The sequence below is a fragment of the Entelurus aequoreus genome, linkage group LG23 (genome assembly GCF_033978785.1).
Source record: "Entelurus aequoreus isolate RoL-2023_Sb linkage group LG23, RoL_Eaeq_v1.1, whole genome shotgun sequence".
NCBI lineage: Eukaryota > Metazoa > Chordata > Actinopteri > Syngnathiformes > Syngnathidae > Entelurus > Entelurus aequoreus.
The window spans coordinates 15,695,307-15,715,765 of NC_084753.1; the positions used below are offsets into that span (position 1 = coordinate 15,695,307).

The 20,459-nt window shown below is 36.6% G+C and overlaps 1 protein-coding gene across 2 annotated transcripts in view; it reads left to right on the forward strand.

The window, feature by feature from the left end:
• lama2 (laminin, alpha 2) overlaps positions 1-20,459 on the forward strand; it is a 558,082-nt gene that overhangs the window by 439,324 nt on the left and 98,299 nt on the right. For both annotated transcript variants that reach the window (XM_062033747.1, XM_062033746.1), the window contains 5 exons: positions 8,686-8,788; positions 9,076-9,192; positions 11,986-12,168; positions 14,526-14,680; positions 14,753-14,896. In XM_062033747.1, coding sequence (XP_061889731.1) covers positions 8,686-8,788; positions 9,076-9,192; positions 11,986-12,168; positions 14,526-14,680; positions 14,753-14,896 — 702 coding nt within the window. The remainder of the gene's footprint in view (positions 1-8,685; positions 8,789-9,075; positions 9,193-11,985; positions 12,169-14,525; positions 14,681-14,752; positions 14,897-20,459) is intronic.

Consider the following 20,459-nt stretch of genomic DNA (forward strand, 5'->3'; position numbering starts at 1 on the left):
CAATAAAATCCAGATGTCCTAAATTTGATAAATTTTTCATTATTTACTTAGCATTTTTTGTTCCTGACAATGACGCTGGCAATCATGTCTCATAATATTATTATTTTTTGAGTAATGGATAGATAACTAAGTGTACATGGAATGCCCCCTTTCCATCGCCAGACTCAATATGTCGCACCGGTATGTAAGCACACCCACTAAATTTTAGAAGAAAAATATATTTTTTAGCATATTAGCTGCACCGGACTTTAAGCCACAGATATTAATGTTGGGAAATGAGTTATTTATACAGAAACATTTTGTAAATGTGTATTTACATATCTCAATTGTTTGTCTGCAACACGGCAGTAAAACAGCTGATCAAACAAAACAGAAGTCATCGTCATGGACCCGGCTGGCTTTCCAATCAGCTAAACAGACTCAATAACTAATGAATGAAGAATCCATATGAGTAAAAACACTATGGACGAGTAGACTGAACGACGCTTGTACTTGCGGTTGAAAGCGCAGTCTAAACAAAAGGGCAATGTAGCACTGCAGCACCTGCAGTGAGCGAACTCCTCTAAAAGTTGGCGCCATAGCAAAAACAATAATACACCTATTCAGTGTCTTTGCTAGTTTTTTGTTGTTGTTGTTTTGTAAACTATTTGCATTATAGCCATCAGTAAAATCCATAAATTAGCCGCACCGTTTTATAAGACGCAAGGTTCAAAGTGTAGGGAAAAAGTAGCGTCTTAGAGCCCAGAATTTACGGTACTACCTCCAGTTTTCTGTAGGTGACGTAGGCAGGCATACATTTTGGAGCTAAAAGTGGGCGTTTCAAAATGTGCTGAAATGTATTAGGAAGCAAGCTTCAAATTACTACTTGTAGACATCATTTTTAGGTTAAGAACTGTGTTCCAATGTTGAGGGGCCCTTTAGTACTTTGTGCAAGAAGTACAGAAAAATAGAAGTACATCTGAACTCCAAGTATAAAGGAGTGTGCACGCTCAGCAAAGGAAGTGATGTGAGTGAGTGAGTTTTTGTCTCGCATGCAGTTAGACGACGGTACACTTCTGTACAGTCTGCACTTTGTATCAGTCACGGCTTAGTGATTCGTCTTCTTCCTTTTAATGTTTGTGTGTGAATTCCCATATCAGCACCTTCTTTTTCCCCCCACTTTTTGCTTCACCTTCATTCTCCCATCATCGTGTTTGATTTCCTCATACTCCTATTTGCCTGCTGCCTTTGTACTTTTTGTTACCTCCCTGAAGTTACAACGTAATCTAGGAGACTCTTTCGGCTTTAGTTTTTTTTTTACCACAATAACACCTTTAACTACTATATACAGGCCACATGGGGTAACGTAACTAAATTACTTACACCCAACTACAATATAGAGTAAGAAGAAAGGCTCTAAATTTGAGTACTCAACAGTACCAATTTGTGTGTGGATAAATATTGTTTTTGATAATAAAATAATTTTTTTATTGCAACATTTAAAAATGAGCTGATTATGAGAACTGCTGTCCACTTATCTTATTTTATTATCACATTTCTGAGTCGTTTGCAAGTATGACATTAAGTTGCAGTTGCAAGTCCAAGACAGATGGCAGTAGTGTATAGTTTGTGGTGTCTTGGCTAGTTCAGTCTTTGCTGCGCCCTACAAAGTGTTACTAATGTAAGTATTGCACTTATTATGCACCAGGTTGTAACACGCATCTTAGTTGTAGTTTTCTTGACCAAAATTGAAGGTGTTGAATCCCTAATGCTAATTAGTAGCATGTCAATAGCAAAGCCAATGTATATTAGCATCAATTTAGCACATTTCTGGAAAACTGGAGCCTTACTTTACTTACACTGGACTGTTTTTTTTTGAGTCGGTTTCTTTGTTGGCATTTAAAATTGCAATATCACCTAGATGTAGTTTGGCAGAGTCCGCTCTCAGTGCTGCTGTGGTTATCGCCAAGTGCCAAAGTGCGAATTTATAACCCGGCTGAGTCGGCAACTGGGCGTGACGTCACCCGCAACCCAGATGCCGAAACATGGCACATTTGGATTTACGGGAATCGGTGCCCGGTAGGACAGGCAGGATTCGGTCTGTGCCAAAAAATTTTTTACCGGATTCGGTAGCCGTTCCTACTCTGAATAATACAGTATGTCCTAAAAAAAAGCTACTTAACCAACAGGAAGTAATACGTGAAGCAAGGCGAACGCATGTCTGCAGCTCTAAATATATTTTGTGGCGTAACCCAGTGATCAATACCGGGACCCCATTTTTAAAATCTTTGTACAAAAAACAGAATCTATAAAGTAACAAAGGTCTTAAAGTTAGTACTGTTTGCAGATGATATGCCCGAGAGAACACACAAACTACTGCTACTACACAAAAGTTAATACAAATAACAAAAATAAATGAATAAATCCTCTGGACCGAGGATGTCGTTGTGGCTTGTGCAGCCCTTTGAGACACTTGTGATTTAGGGCTATATAAATAAACATTGATTGATTGATTGATTGATTGAAAAGTTGTATTGAAAATAACAGACTATCCTTGAATCTAAATCAAATAAATAGTGCTATTCAGTAACCGCAGAAGAGGAAGTCAAACACAAGTACAAATAGACTGACCAGACATTGAAAGAGCAAAAGAAACCACATTTATAGGTTATAATATAATTAACTGTAAATTTCATATAAAAACATAGGGTGGCCTGAAATACAGTACTTCAAAAATAAATAAAGCTATATACACTACCGTTCAAAAGTTTGGGGTCACATTGAAATGTCCTTATTTTCAATGAAGATAACTTTAAACTAGTCTTAACTTTAAAGAAATACACTCTATACATTGCTAATGTGGTAAATGACTATTCTAGCTGCAAATGGTTTTTGGTGCAATATCTACATAGGTGTATAGAGGCCCATTTCCAGCAACTATCACTCCAGTGTTCTAATGATACAATGTGTTTGCTCATTGACTCAGAAGGCTAATTGATTATTAGAAAACCCTTGTGCAATCATGTTCACACATCTGAAAACAGTTTAGCTCGTTACAGAAGCTACAAAACTGACCTTCCTTTGAGCAGATTGAGTTTCTGGAGCATCACATTTGTGGGGTCGATTAAACGCTCAAAATGGCCAGAAAAAGAGAACTTTCATCTGAAACTCGACAGTCTATTCTTGTTCTTAGAAATGAAGGCTATTCCACAAAATTGTTTGGGTGACCCCAAACTTTTGAACGGTAGTGTATAATAATATAAAAGTAACTCCATATTCTCTACTGCTCGCTAGTTTTACCATATCCGAGTTATTGTGCCGACAAATGGGGAAATAACTACAAAATTAATTCACTAACCGTATAACAAAAAAGATCAGTTGGATTAATGCATAATGTTGGGTATAGAGAACAAACAAACCCTATATTTATTGACTCCAAAATATAAATTGCAAACAGCTAAAATTATGCACAAAGCAAACTTGAACTTGCGACCCAAGAATGTACAACAATTCTTCTCAACAAAAGAGGAGAAATATAACCTTAGGGGTGAATGTAACTTCAAACATCTGTATGCACGTACAACACTTCCAACCTTTAGTATATCAGTATGTGGAATTAAATTATAGAATGGATTAAGCAAAGGAGTCAAAATACTAATATGATCTAGTTTAAGAACCTGTTCAAAGTCAGTGTTTACAAAGACCAAGAGAGAAGAATCTTGATAACCATCTTGAACCTTATCTTAAAAATAAGAGAGTCTTATTCATATAATGTAAATCACAATTTATAAACAACTATTTATTCATGAGAACTTTGATTATTTATGTATTTACTTGTTTGTGTTGCAAATTGAACACAGTAAGTGAACAAATGGGTTTCCAATTGCTGTGAAACAAAAACAGGTTGGATTGGTTAAGCTCTGCTTTTTCCAACTCCTTTTTGTACAGTACATGTTGTAATAAGAAACTGGAAATATATGAATATAGTGTCTTCAAATAGTCTACAATAAAAAGATACATACACTTGCTGTTTGATAATACTGAGTGACTTATTTTAATTGACAGTAATTTTCTTGAATAAAAAATGGCAGACAGTGTGTCGCTGTGCTTGCGCATTAGGTACTTACCAAGTGTCATGACCAGTCATGTCTTGTTTTGAGTTTGATGGTGTTTTAGTCGCTGTCTGGCGCTCCTATTTTGGCTGCACTTCCTGTTCTGTGTCTGTTCACCTGCAGTGACTTTACTCCTGCCTCTGAGCGGTGCCTCCACGCACCTGCTTTTTATGAACAATCTAGTCTGTTTAAGTTGAGCCATGGCTGATTTCTGACATTGTGTTTTGTATACATGCGTCTTCTGAGAGGTAAACTGTTTTGCTGCTCTTCAAGCATTGTTAGTTTACTTTGAAACCTCTTTTAGTTCTTCTGTAGTTGCATAGTCTTTCCTACGCTCTTGTGTCTTTTAGTCTAAGCTTTAAATACCTTTTTACCTGCACATTGGGAACATGGCAACCACTGTTGCAATGCGACCTGAGCGTCACACCAAGGTGGAAGAAAAAGTAATTCCCACCAATCACGTCTCATTAAGACAAGATATCAATGAATTAATTACTTCACATTTTGTTCCTGTTAAATATATACATTATCTTGAATTACTAAAGCAGGGGCCTCCTAACTACGGATCCGGCCTGCCATCTTCCACAATTTGGCCGTGTGTGTGTGTGTGTGTGTGTGTGTGTGTGTGTGTGTGTGCGTGTGTGTGTGTGTGTGTGTGTGTGTGTTTGTGTGTGTGTGTGTGTGTGTGTGTGTGTGTGTGTGTGTGTGTGTGTGTGTGTGTTCGGTCCAGTCGCTCAGGAAAACCATATTGTTTATGTACATGCCCACATATTTTGTACAAATTTACTTTCAAAAAGAGAAGTGCGGGATACTTCTTTTGTTTCGTTATTTATATTTGACTTTAATAAATGTTTGCATATATTAGTATATTTATCGGTGCAGGAGGTAGAAGAGGGGTGAAATTGTCGGGACAAAAGGGTGACAACACAACAAAAATATATATTCTGTATATTAAAAATATACACGGTGGCAGAGGTCCTGAGTAGTCCTGGGTTCAATCCCGGGCTTGGGGTCTTTCTGTGTGGAGTTTGCATGTTCTCCCCGTGACTGCGTGGGTTCCCTCCGGGTACTCCGGCTTCCTCCCACCTCCAAAGACATGCACCTGGGAATAGGTTGATTGGCAACACTAAAAATTGGCCCTAGTGTGTGAATGTGAGTGTGAATGTTGTCTGTCTATCTGTGTTGGCCATGCGATGAGGTGGCGACTTGTCCAGAGTGTACCCCGCCTTCCGCCCGATTGTAGCTGAGATAGGCTCCAGCGCCCCCCGCGACCCCAAAAGGGAATAAGCGGTAGAAAATGGATGGATATTTGTATGTATATTTGTATACATCTATATTTGTATGTATGTACAGTATATGTGTATTCATATATGCCTAAATATTAGGGGTATAACGGTACGTGTATTTGTATTGAACCGTTTCGGTATGGGGGTTTCGGTTCGGTACGGGGGTGTACCGAACGAGTTTCTAAGCTAAAGTCTTAACAAGCTGCTTTGCTTCTTCTGCCTCTGTCTCAGCACCCAGCATTGTCCCACCCACACAACCATCTGATTGGTTTCTGATTGGTTACATACCAAGCAGTAACAGCCAATCAGCAGTGCGTATTCAGAGCGGTAACAGCCAATCAGCAGTGCGTATTCAGAGCGGTAACAGCCAATCAGCAGTGCGTATTCAGAGCGGTAACAGCCAATCAGCAGTGCATATTCAGAGCGGTAACAGCCAATCAGCAGTGCGTATTCAGAGCGGTAACAGCCAATCAGCAGTGCGTATTCAGAGCGGTAACAGCCAATCAGCAGTGCGTATTCAGAGCGCATGTAGTCAGTGCTTAGCGTTTAGCAGGTGAGCATAATGCAACAGGCTCTCCCCAAATGATAATAAACACCTCCCAGTCAACTACTAGTAACATCACTATGAGCCCGTTGACCTTCTAGAAACTTAAACTGCAGCTCAGCTCGCTCGCAGTCCTGGCTTGAGGTGAAGGCTAATTAGCTTTTAGCGTAACGTTAGCTGATTTTGCGGTGTGTGTGTGCGTGCGTGTGCGTGTGTGTGTGTGTGTTTGTGTGTGTGTGTGTGTTCAGGGATGAATAGTCTCTCCTATTGCTATTGTACTATTTTTCAGCTATAGTTACATTAATCATTAATAATGGAGCCTAGTTTTGAATTGCAGGGTCCCTGCTGTCACATGTTGATGAAAATATAAAATTTACATAATAAAAATCAACTACAGGCTTCCCAAATGCTTTAATAAATTAAGCATGATGAGTTGACTTGAAACTGTTTAATGTTGCCCTTTTTATATGTAGAAGAAAAGTTTTGTCACTTAATTAATCTGAGCAACAACTTGAGGCAGTTTAATGTTGATTAACATGGGCAGAATTATTATAGTGTTCCCAATGTTAAAAGGATAAAGCCAATGTTTACAAATTTGGTAAATAAATAACCAAAAAATTTATATTTTGTTGTTTTCTTATTGTACCGAAAATTAACCGAACCGTGACCTCTAAACCGAGGTACGTACCAAACCGAAATTTTTGTGTACCGTTACACCCCTACTAAATATACATGAATATATATCTATCTATATATATATATATATATATATATATATATATATATATATATATATATATATATATATATATATATATATATATATATATATATATATATATATATAGATAGATATATATATATACTGTACATACATTTATACACATACATTTATATATATATATATATATATATATATATATATATATATATATATATATATATATATATATATATATATATATATATATATATATATATGCAAATTCTTGTAACCCAACTTTGGCCCGATTAAAAAAGTTTAGGAACCCTGAGCCTAAAGTATTAAAAGTATCGACATTTTGATTTTAGAATCGATAATGTAGCATAAATATCTGTTAACGGCAGTAGCGATATTTAAAGGCCTACTGAAACCTACTACTACCGACCACGCAGTCTGATAGTTTATATATCAATGATGAAATCTTAACATTGCAACACATGCCAATACGGCCGGGTTAACTTATAAAGTGACATTTAAAACTTCCCGGGAAATATCCGGCTGAAACGTCGCGGTATGATGACGTATGCGCGTGACGAAGTCAGAGTAACGGAAGTTATGGTACCCGTAGAATCCTATACAAGAAGCTCTGTTTTCATTTCATAATTCCACAGTATTCTGGACATCTTTTGCAATTTGTTTAATGAACAATGAAGGCTGCAAAGAAGACAGTTGTAGGTGGGATCGGTGTATTAGCAGCGGACTACAGCAACACAACCAGGAGGACTTTGTTGCCGCGCTAGCCGCGCTAGCCGCGCCAGCCGCGCCAGCCGCGCCAGCCGCGCCAGCCGCGTCAGCCGCGTCAGCCGCGCCAGCCGCGCCAGCCGCGCCAGCCGCCGACCTCACCTTGACTTCCTACGTCTCCGGGCCGCCAAACGCATCGGGTGAAGTCCTTCGTCCTTCTGCCGATCGCTGGAACGCAGGTGAGCACGGGTGTTGATGAGTAGATGAGGGCTGGCTGGCGTAGGTGGAGAGCTAATGTTTTTAGCATAGCGCTGTGAGGTCCCGTTGCTAAGTTGCTAAGTTAGCTTCAATGGCGTCGTTAGCACATCATTGTTAACCTTCGCCAGCCTGGAAAGCATTAACCGTGTATTTACATGTCCACGGTTTAATAGTATTGTTGATTTTCTATCTATCCTTCCAGTCAGGGGTTTATTTTTTTGTTTCTATATGCAGTTAAAGCACGATGCTATCACGTTAGCTCGTAGCTAAAGCATTTCGCCGATGTATTGTCGTGGAGATAAAAGGCACTGAATGTCCATTTCGCGTTCTCGACTCTCATTTTCAAGAGGATATAGTATCCGAGGTGGTTTAAAATACAAATCTGTGATCCACAATAAAAAAAGGAGAGTGTGGAATCCAATGAGCCAGCTTGTACCTAAGTTACGGTCAGAGCGAAAAAAGATACGTCCATCATTGTCTCTCAAGTCCTTCACTGTAACGTTCCTCATCTACGAATCTTTCATCCTCGCTCAAATTAATGGGGTAATCATCACTTTCTCGGTCCGAATCTCTCTCGCTCCATTGTAAACATTGGGGAATTGTGAGGAATACTAGCTCCTGTGACGTCACGCTACTTCCGGTACAGGCAAGGCTTTTTTTTATCAGCGAGCAAAAGTTGCGAACTTTATCGTCGATTTTCTCTACTAAATCCTTTCAGCAAAAATATGGCAATATCGCGAAATGATCAAGTATGACACATAGAATGGATCTGCTATTCCCGTTTAAATAAATAAAAATAATTTCAGTAGGCCTTTAAGTATTCACTTTTAAACCACACTGTTGTTTCCACAAAGAATAAAAGAAAAAAATAACAAGTGAAAAGAAAAGCTTTTTCGGAATGTCACATAGCAATGTAAAGTGGTCAGTTGTTGAGTGGAAAGGTGAAATGCAAATGGCTTCACCTTTTTTTTATGCCAGATGAAAGACTATTTTCATGAGTGACTCTCCAATCTTGAAGTGTCGCGGATTTGTTTTTATTTTATTTTATGTGTGTATGTGTAGGCTTTAGGCCCAGAGATTCCAGTGAAGGAGGAGGCTCAAGTTGCCCTCCAGAAGAGTCTGAGACTGCTGAACCAAGCTAAGCAACTTCATAATGATGTTAAAGGTAACGTGTGTGTGTGTGTGTGTGTGTGTGTGTGTGTGTGTGTGTGTGTGTGTGTGTGTGTGTGTGCGTGCGTGCGTGCGTGCGTGCGTGCGTGCGTGCGTGCGTGCGTAAACTGTGTAATGCATCAGAGATACTGCACATTCTATGCATATGACCTGTAATAGCTTTCAACTGGCATATGTTATTGTTACACAAGACACGTGTAACTATAAATTATTACTGCAACAGGTAAATGTAACCTTTAAAATATGTTTTCCTCTGTATGTGTGTGTGTGCATGTGTTGTAGATAATGCCCAGAGTGTTTCCGGGCTGAAGGGCCGAGTCAAAGCTGCAAGAGACAGAACCAAAGACCTGCTAAAAGCCATTAACGGAACCATGGCAACACTCACCGCTATGCCCAATGGTACAATATGACTGCAGAATCACACTGTGTGTGCATGTATATGCGTGCGCGTGTGTGTGTGTCTATGAGAGCCCCGACATGACAGTGAATCAATACAAGCGCCTGAATGGAGTTCAGTTGCTCTTCTAAATTCAACTTGACACATGTCAGTGCTCAGAGGTTGTGGAGCCTGCATGATAGACACCATTAGCCTTGTAGCAGCTCGCTCGTAAACAATCCCATGTAACTGCTGGAACGCATCCAAAACTGCAAATGCGTGACAGTCAGAAATTAACCCAGCGCTCTCGTTTTTAAGTTCAAATCACTTTGAGTGACTCTACAAGTCGTAATCATGAACTAATCTTCTTCAAACTCTTTTTGCTCATTAACGAGGCCTTATTATAATCTCTGATGGACATCTCACCCACCATGGCTGTGATAGCCGGGATTCTTATTTCAGTCACATTTTTCAATTTTCTTTAGACCTTCAGGGTAAAATTTTATATTCCAAAGTAAGAAACTGATGGATTATTCCCTTTATCAGATGACAAACCAAATTTGGTGTGCCAAAAAATGGGCCTCCACTAACATGGAAGGGGCTTTTCTTGTTACAAAATGAAATAAGAACAACTCATTAAATAGATAAATTAATTAAATGAATAACTAAAATAATAATTAATAAAATGTCTAAAATATTGAATTTAATTGAATATATTTAATAATTAATATTTGTATATTCACATATATAATAAAAAAATATATATACTGTATATAAGTATCTATATAGAGCGCATTAATTGACTAATTCTGAAAAAAATAATACAATTCTAATTTACAATAATATTGAGTTAATTAAAATGTTATTGATTGAGTTATATTATTTCCATATTAAATATTTTTATTTAATCAATCAACATTATTTAGGCTCCTTAAAACAAAAAGTATCTCTTAAAATGCTATGGAGTGCAATTTAATAATACATATTAACATATTTACAGTTATTATATATGCTTTCTACATAGTTAATTGTATAGAAACAATTTACTAGTTCTGAAATATATATTTTTAAAAATACAATAATATTGTATTTATTAAAATGCAATTCATTGATTTGTAATATTTCAATATTTATTAGGATTGTTTAATGTAATTAACATTATTTAGGTTTAAAAATGTATCCCTTAAAAAATGCTAGTGTGCTAAAAAAAATTATATATATATATTTACAGTAATTTTATGTGCATTCTATATACAATATATAATTGTATAGAAAATATTTACTAATTATGAAAAAAATTACTGAATACATTATATATTTACAGTCACTATACATGCATTCTATATAGTTAATTATATAGAAACTATTTACTAATTCTGAAAAAAAGTAAAATGCTATGGACTATAATTTTAATAATATATATTTATAGTTCTTATATAAGCATTCTATATAAATATTTGTATCGAAACTACTGATTCTGAAAAAAACAATTAAGTACAATAATATTGTATTCATTAAACTACAATTAATTGAAACATTTCAACATGTATTCACATTTTTTCATGTAATTAATTAACATTTAAGCTCTCAAAGTACACTATCTCTTAAAATGCTATGGAGTACAATTTCATAATATGTATTTATACGTCTTATATAAGCATTCTACACAGATAATTGTATAGACACTATTTACTAATTCTGAAAAGATTAAATACAATAATATTTTATTCATTAAAATGCCCTTAATTGAAATAGATTATTTCAGTATTTATTAGAATGTTTTAATGTAATTAATTAACATTATTTAAGCTCTTAACTAAAATAATAATTAATAAAATGTCTAAAATATTGAATTTAATTGAATATATTTAATAATTAATATTTGTATATTCACATATATAATAAAAAATATATATACTGTATATAATTATCTATATAGAGCGCATGAATTGACTAATTCTGAAAAAAATAATACAATTCTCATTTACAATAATATTGAGTTAATTAAAATGTTATTGATTGAGTTATATTATTTCTATATTAAATATTTTTATTTAATCAATCAACATTATTTAGGCTCCTTAAAACAAAAAGTGTCTCTTAAAAATACTATGGAGTGCAACATGAAGTCTGTCAATTTATTCGCCAGAAAGATGGTGGGTGGGATCAACAATTTCATTGGTTGAAGTGCAATGAAAACCACACCCATACACTCAAAGACAGTAGAAACAAAGAAAACAAATGGGGATACTGGTCTATAACAGTGTTGTCCTGATAGACTTTTTCACCAATCCTTACTGGCTGATTCCAATATTGATCTGATCATCGGATAATACATATTTTTATTATTTGGGGTGTGGAATGTATATTGGCTAGATCAAGTGAAATTACTTGAAAGAGAACAATGGTAGGGATGAAAAACACCAACCTATTAATATCAATCATCTGGAATTGGAGCTTTTGCTGTCTTTAATTTGAAGTGGAGTGGTAATTTTATTTTTTTATTACACCGGGCGTCAACTATAATTAAGTTAAGCTCATGTTCAACGTTGCGGACCCGTTTGTTACTGGAAACTTTTGAATAAACTTCGGATTTGGAGATTTTGTATGTGTAAGTAATAAGCAACAATCATTTTTTGATACTTGCTTGTATTGACAAATGTGCTGTTTTAGATTGCAATTTTGTTCAGTTAGAGACACATTACGTATATCTAGCATGTGTGCGCTTAGCTGTTGTGTGGCTGCTAGCTTCTATTAGCCTATAGTCTGCTATGTTTGGAGGACATTTGATTACTTTTTGATCAATCTTGTTGCAGACACAGCAGCCAAATTAGCAGCGACCAAGGCTGTAGCCGCTGACGCTAACGCTACAGCCATCGAGGTCCTGGAGCGTCTTGCTGTTTTGAACCTTCAGGTGCGTGACATACAGAAGAACTACAGCCAGTTGGCGGTCACGGTCAGCACCGCCAATCAGATGATCCGAGACCCTGAGAAGAACAGTAAGTGTCTCTCCACTTGTCGAACAACACAAGTTTATGAACACAGCTTTATTTACATAAATACTTTGTATTGATAACCCAATTACAGAAGGCAAAGTAATCTTATTTACAACCATAATTCTCAAGGAAAAACACTAACAGTAAGACTAAAATACTTAAGGTCACAAGTTGTGTTGTTCTTTTTTATCTTTAACAATGAACATGTTTTGACTTCTTTTTGTCTTTACATGGCAATTAACTATGTTAAAATATTACAAAAAAGTTGACCGAGAATGGTTTTAGTATTGTTTGTCGTGGTAAAAGTAGATTTATACTATTGGATATATTTAATGTGAGGAAAATAGTTCAAAGAGTCTCTTGGAATAGATTATGTTTTATGGAGGCATTCTTGTCTTGTTTTCCGTCAAAAGATTATGTTGGGAAAATGATGACACATATATTCATATTAAAATGTTGTTTTCTCTTTGTTTCCCCTTTTATCCCCGCAGCTATAAGTATGTATATATTTAATTTACCTCAAAATAATCACTTTTCAGTCAGTGGTGCCCCAATACCATGTGATATTTATTAATAATTAGCCTGTATAATTGGTTTTGCAGGCTTGCTTAATTAACTCACATGCTAAATGATATCATAATTTGCGTACATTTGCTATGAATAAGGGTATTGGAGCACCAGTTTTGTTTTTTTTATCTGTCTTTACAAGCTGCAAAGTCAACGTGAGCCGGTCCTAATACAGTGGAACCTCGATTTACGAACCTAATTGATTCTTGAACAGTGTTCTTAAATAGAAAAGTTCATATAGTGAAGCAAATTTATCCATAAACAATGTAAATATGAATAATGGCTTCCAGCCTCGACAAAAGTTCATATTTTAGTGAAGGTTTGTCCACTTTCCACACAATATTAAGTGCTATGCAGTACTGTATATTAAACAAACATAACAAGGAGGTGACGGATTAACTGTATGTGTTGCTCTTCTAACACGCGTGCACATACAGAAGTCCCTTTGGTGCATTCACAAACTATCAGAAATCACAAAAATACATAACTTTAACAACCATATTGCTACAATAATACACAATTTAAAAATGTAAATCCACTTACATTAATATCGCCAAATAAGCAGCTGATTAGAGGAGAGAAAGAAGCAGACAGAGGGGGAGAAGGAACTTGTGTGTATGTGTTCCAAGTACCTTACGCAGCTAGTGGGCTGCGTAAGCTACTTCTCCAGTCAGCTGGACTGATTTATAACTCCACGGTGACGTTTTGGCGAACGTACGAAACTGAAACAATACTAAGAGAATGCCATTGTAAGTTAATAATATTACCACAGACACTTGTAAACGTGTTAGAACATTCGCTTATGCCAACGACGCTAGCTTAATTACATTACGATAGCACGTAAAATATGCATGAAACACTCCTTCAGACATCACTCATCGGACGGTTAAGTAAGTGTGAATTGTTGTAGTTATATTGTAAAAGTTAAACATTGCTTAAGTGATGAATGAAGAATCCTTGTTAGCAGAAACGCTATGGACGGTTATATTTACGATTCAAGGCACGAAACAGGAAGTACATGTTCTACTTGCAGTGAGCAAACTCATCCACAAGATGGCGCCACAGCACAAACGATATAATCAAGTGTCTGTCTGTGTGATATGAAAACTATTTGTTGAATAGAAAACATTATGTTCGTTGGCGAAGAAAGATCCATTAACTATCTGCACCATTTTATTAGCCATAGGGTTTTAAAGCGTTGGAAAAAAAGTAGCGGCTTATAGTCCGGAAAATACGTTAAGTCTGCGTTGTCATATTTTTCCAGAAAAGTCAGATCTCATCACAATTAGAAAGCCTGCTTCGTTAATCTCTTGAATACGAGAGAGCACAAAACAGCTGCCAGTGGGACACAAAATGAATAGATGAATCGTTAGCACATTGAAGCATAGTCGTCTGGATTTAATGGTTCACAAATGGAAAAGTTTGCGAAAAGAGGTGTTCGTAAATGGAGGTTACACTGTAATGCCTCAACTCCGCTCAAGCATGAGCTCTACGCACACTGCAAAGCATGGACCTCTTTTCGTCTGTCTTCCTTCAGTATCCTTTCAAAATGAATACGACAGACGAGCTTCTCTTTGAATGCTGAGCTACACTAATTGATTGGCTCTTCCTCTTCCGCCCGCCCTCGCATTTCTTGCTCTTTATTGGTTTTATTGTCTGCTGCGTTAAATCAATGACTGAGCAACTTGGCTGCTTTCAATTTTCCTCTCGTCATCGTCGCTCACTGATTCCCTCAGCTGTACTCTTCCTCGTTTACGCTTTTAGTACCCAAACTATCTCGTCTTCTTAATCAGTCCACGCTGCAGGAGCTAAAGTGAAGGATTTAGAGGATGAAGCTGACAGGCTGTTGGAGAAGCTGCAGCCCATCAGAAAGCTGGAGGACAATTTGAGGCGAAACATCTCCCAAATCAAGGAGCTCATCATTCAAGCCAGGAAACAAGCCAACTCAGTGAGGAATATTTCACTAGAATAGACGGTTTTGTGACACAACACATTAAAAGTTCACTGTTGCCCCTTTTAGATCAAAGTCTCGGTGTCATCAGGTGGCGACTGTCTCCGTAGTTACCGGCCAGACATCCGGAAGGGCAGGTACAACACCATCATCCTTCACGTCAAAACCACCACGCCCGATAATCTGCTCTTCTACCTCGGTTCTGCCAAATATGTAAGTAGACTGACTGTGCTGATGGTCTCATAAACAATCATTTGTCCAGACATTTTGTGTAAATACTGGAAAATTGCAGGTCTCACAAAGTGCTATGCAGTACTGTATATCAAACATAACAAGGAGGTGACGGATCAACTATCTCTTTATTAACAAGCCAAAACAACAACGACAAGCTCAAGCTCATTTTGTCCATTGTTAAGTCAGAATTCATCATTAAGATTAAAGATTAAAGTACCAATGATTGTCACACACACACTAGATGTGGTGAAATTTGTCCTCTGCATTTGTCCCATTCCCTTGGGGAGCAGTGGGCAGCAGCGGCGCCGCGCCCGGGAATCATTTTGGTGATTTAACCCCCAACTCCAACCCTTTGTTGCTGAGTGCCAAGCAGGGAGGTTATGGGTCCCATTTTTATAGTCTTTGGTATGACTCGGCTGGGATTTGAACTCCAACCTACCGCCCTGAGATCGGTAGGTTGGAGTTCAAATCCCAGCCGAGTCATACCAAAGACTATAAAAATGGGACCCATAACCTCCCTGCTTGGCACTCACGATTAATCACATTGTCCACACAGTAGTTAACACATAATTAATCACGATTAATCACATTTGACCATAGTTAACTCATAATTGATTGTGATTCATCTCGTTGCCAATAGTTAACTCAGAATTAATTGTGATTAATCATATTTTGTCCATAGTTAACTCAGAATTTAACGTGATCATCACATATTCCATAGAGTAGTTAACGCATTAATTGTGATTAATCAAATTTTGTCCATAGTTACCTATAATTATTGGCGATTAATCATATTTTTGTCCATAGTTAACTTGGATTAAATCGGGCATTTTGTCCATTGTTAACCCAGAATTCATTGTGATCAATCGCATTGTCCATACAGTAGTTAACACACATTTAATCGTGATAATCGCATTTCATCCATTGTTAACTCAAAATTAATCACAATAAAAGCAAATGTATGTTTTTTTATTGTCAAGTTGGCCCATGATGGCTAATGGCGTGACAGCAGGATGTAGAGATAACAAAAATGGCGCACAGGTCAAAATTGTGATCTTTATTCCTGCACAATAACAAACAGGCACTACTCCAGCACCATGTTAAGAAGCAACAGGTGAATTTAAATAGACTTGATAAGAAATAGAAAACAGGTGCACTGACAGGAAACTTAACAGACAGTGAAGGTGCAACAAAGACAATGATTCCAACATGAAGTAAAATCAATACAAGAGCACTAAACCAGGAAACTAGGCCAAACAGGAAAATAACCAACAAAGTTCAAACTGTCATGTTGGATCATGACATTTTTATCACTGATAATCATACCTGATTAAAATACTAACCTAAAATGGGTCTGGGCAATCTGTTTAACGCAATTTTTTATTAAACATGTTTTTTTGAACAGCTCCACACGAAATGGACACAGACAAACATGCACAGACACAATACATTTTCCACTGGGAGCCTAATCCAGTCCTTTAGTGCTCTTTCTTTCTCCTATTATTAAATATAGATATATTTTGAAAGATATATCTATTTTTAAGTTGTCTCTACTATTTCTCCCCCTGTCTCATCACATGTTTGTCAATCTGGATTCTGGTGTAGTTGCACATATGTTATTTGCATGCATGTGCGGTGAAAAGTCAATGCCAAACACTGTCCTAAAGGCTATATACAGTACAGCCAGAGCATTATGAGAGCAATGTGATTGGGTGTTTTGAGGGCTTACCAGGAAATCAAAATCACTCCTATTTCTTCATGGTGCATGGAGTTTGGATTAATCCTACGCCAGTTGCATGAAAGACAGCTCTATGACAGCCCTTTGAGACACTTGTGATTTAGGGCTATATAAATAAACATTGATTGATTGATTGATTGATGAACCACTGCACCACCTGTAATCCTTTTCAACTATGATCTCTACTGTAGCCATAAAAAAATGTTGACCCTTTTAAACAAGAAGAAAATATAAAATTTTTGGTGAAAAGTAGTGTTTTCTTCAACAAGAGATTTTTTGCTTGCAGTTGTGCCAATAACATCCTTTGTTGGACAGAATGCCCAATTTTCCGTCATTGATGTTGAATTTTTTTTTAATATGTATGCTAAACTACATGCATAAGTAATTGCCATTCTCATATGCTGTTCTTTTCATGCAAAGTACTTGCCATACTTTTGGTATTTGGGCCACAATACTAATTAGAGATACATTTTACCTTAAGTACAGTAATAATTTGGAGTACTTGAAAAAGTGGATATGAAAGCGAAGTTCTCTTTGACAATAAATTACTGTACGTGTATACTGCACAACTGAGCAGATCCGGTTTAAGTAGGGCAACCAGCATTTTCAAGCAGCTTGCAGACCACTCATGCAGGTATTGCCATATTCAGAAAAATGACGGCTGGAGGTTGCCTACAGCCACAGCTGTTAATGTTTTTGACTCGGCTTTTAATCGAATACAGGCCTCAATTAGAGTATTGGTGGTATTTGAAGAATAAAGTTGAAAAATTAGGACAATACAAAAAAATAATGCTGATTATTAGCTGTGTGAATATTAGGGCACGTAACAATTTGATCCGATTCTGATTCCTGGGGTGACGAGTCGATTTAGAAACGACTCTCGATTCAACACAATTATAATTTCCAACCGATTCTCGCAATGTATGGTATGATAATTATAATGAAACAGGTTACAGGTTACAAAAGCTCATTTTGGTTGCATGGAGATACTGTAGATCGATCGATAGATAGATAGATACTTTATTTATTCCCGGGAGTAAATTCAGGTGTATCGCACAATTCCGTTCAAGATTAGACAAACAATGTATAGGGAGACAGAAAAGGAACGCTGACGGTGCAGCCAATTACAGCACTCCTTAAAAGGTAGGAATAAGGTGAACGCTGGGGGGGGGGGTGAATTAAAAAAAGGTCGATGTCAGACTGGGCTCTTGGGAAGGGGGTCCAGACTGAGGCTAAGACAAAAAACTCGATAGCCATAAGCACACATAAACATGTTACACAGAAATCACAAAACTTGCAATGGGGGCGGGGGGGGGACTGCGGGGGTAGGCCACATCCTTCCATTGCCTCAGAGAGTTTAAACGGGCTTTAAAATGTATTTTTTTTAAATTGATACCTGTAAAAAAAATTATGTATGCATTTTTTTTTTTTTTCCGATTTTTTTCAATTATGAATCAATTTAGAATCAGAAAAGTAAAAATGACAATTCTGATGTGAATCGATCTTTTTGTGCACACCTATTGATTAATGTACACAGTCCTTCTTAACAAATACATACATGAAAACCTTTTAAAAAAAATGTTGCAATAAAAAAGCTGTATTAAAATGAAGACTGTTGTAATTAATTTGATTCTTATAGTTCTTTAATACTACCAAACACATTATTTTTCTCCTCATTTTCATTTTTTCCAGTGTGGCCCAAATACTAGTGTTTACAATATTGCGGTGCTCCACACAAAATTGTGCAACATTAATCACATTTAAAAGATGAGTGGATATGCACAGAAAGCTACTGACAATCCAAAAGCGTGTTTATACGTGTGAGCCTGCTTCTGATGTCCAAACAAGCCTTGACAATTAACCGCTTTTAGTTGCTATCTGCTTTTAGCTTGATTTCCCCTGAGAAATCACCGCTTTGCTGCGTTTGACTGGGAAGTCATAAGCACTCCTGCTTACGTGTCGCTAAAAGTCTGCATAAGTGAAACATTCCGCATGAACGGCGGCGTGTGCGCCTGTGTTCACATGCGCCGCTAACATTTCACTAATAGCGCATAATGCTAGCTGAATAACGACGCGGCCCTGTGAGCTGTGCTAATGAATAATCGCCATTCCTCCGGGGAGATGACCAAGATAAGCGGGCGTGTGTGCGAATGTGTGTTTGCGTCTTCAAATTTGACTCCCTAATAACCTCTAACTGTGCTTAATGTTATATGAATAATAATAATGCTCGGTGTAAGTGTGTTCTTCAGCGGCATCTAGATGAGAGCATATGCTTCAAAGCCTCTTATTATTTTTTTTGCAGCTCATACATAATAATAATATTAATCAAAAAACAGAACTGAGGAAATCGGCTTAAAGAGGCAGAGGAGTTAAAGTTCCAAAATTGCTCCTTCACTGACTCAGGCCCTGCATTTAAATATTCTATTACATAGATATTTAAATTGTTGTTTGATTGTATTATAATTCATCTAGAGCAAAACTAAATAAGGAATGGGAGTAACGTACATATAATGTAGTATTAATGTATTTTAAAATACTGTTACAGTTTTGTATTCTGTTTTAACATAGAAGTACATTCTGTATCTGTTATTCTTTTTTGTTAGCCTTAGTAAATAAAGCCCCAGTTGTATTAACTTTTGCTGCCAGTAGGGGTGTCTGATATCAGTTAAAAAAAGTATATATTCTAAAATCTCAGATATAAACTCTTATAGAAGCAATTAGCCAGTTCACATCTAAATGTCCTCCATTAAACACACAAAGGTTGCTGTTTTTTTTCTATTTTAGTCCTTTAAAAAACGTAAACATGGTAGGCTATAGGCTACTAAGAGCTAGCTGCTACACAACAGCTAAGCACACAATAGCACACGAGCTAAGCGGTAATAACTGTCCTTAATGGAACAATATATATTGACATGTGTCAATATAAACAACTATCAAATAATAATACTTGCATATTACTTACTGATACATAAGCTCATTATAAGGTATCCAGTAAGAAACGTGTCCGCATCATTTGACTTACTGCGTCATGAGCTCAACTGATTGAATTATTAAATTTAAAGACAGCATACTCATTTCATACGGTTAGTGTTTTTCATATATACATTGTGCTCTTAATAATTCAGCTTGATCAAACCTATTTTTAACATTCCACGCAAAAAATAAAAGTATATTAGTTATATTAGTACTATTTTGTATCGAATTAACATCAAGCAACTACACAATACCTAAGCACACAATAGACGTAATAAGTGTTCCTAATTGAACACTATTACAGTCTAAAACAACACATTTTTCAATATAAACAAGTAATTATAGTTGCATATTATTCACACATACAAAATCCCCATGGCAAAAACAAATTAGAAAGTATCCAGTAACAAACGTGTCTGCGTCATTCAACTTACTGCAGCATGGGTTTAACTTAATGAATAATTGTGGCCATAAGTTTAACATAAAAAAATATGACTCCACTTCAACATAAAGACAGTATAAGTCCATTCCAATTGATTAATAATAAATAGGTTGGTACTTGTTTTCTTGTTTTCAAACCTTTTTTCGACACTACAAAATAAAAAAAAAGTGTGTGATTGGTATCAGCCAATATTCAAGGGTCAATATCTGTATCGTATCAGAAGTGAAAACATTGCATTGGGACACCCCTAGCAGCAAGTCTCAAAAGGCGGGTTGCAATATGGTAATAACATGCACTAAATCAGGGATTCTCAAACTGCGGTATGTGTGCCACTAGTGGTACGCCAAAGAATCACTTGATTAAAGTACTGTTTTATTTTCCTATATTTA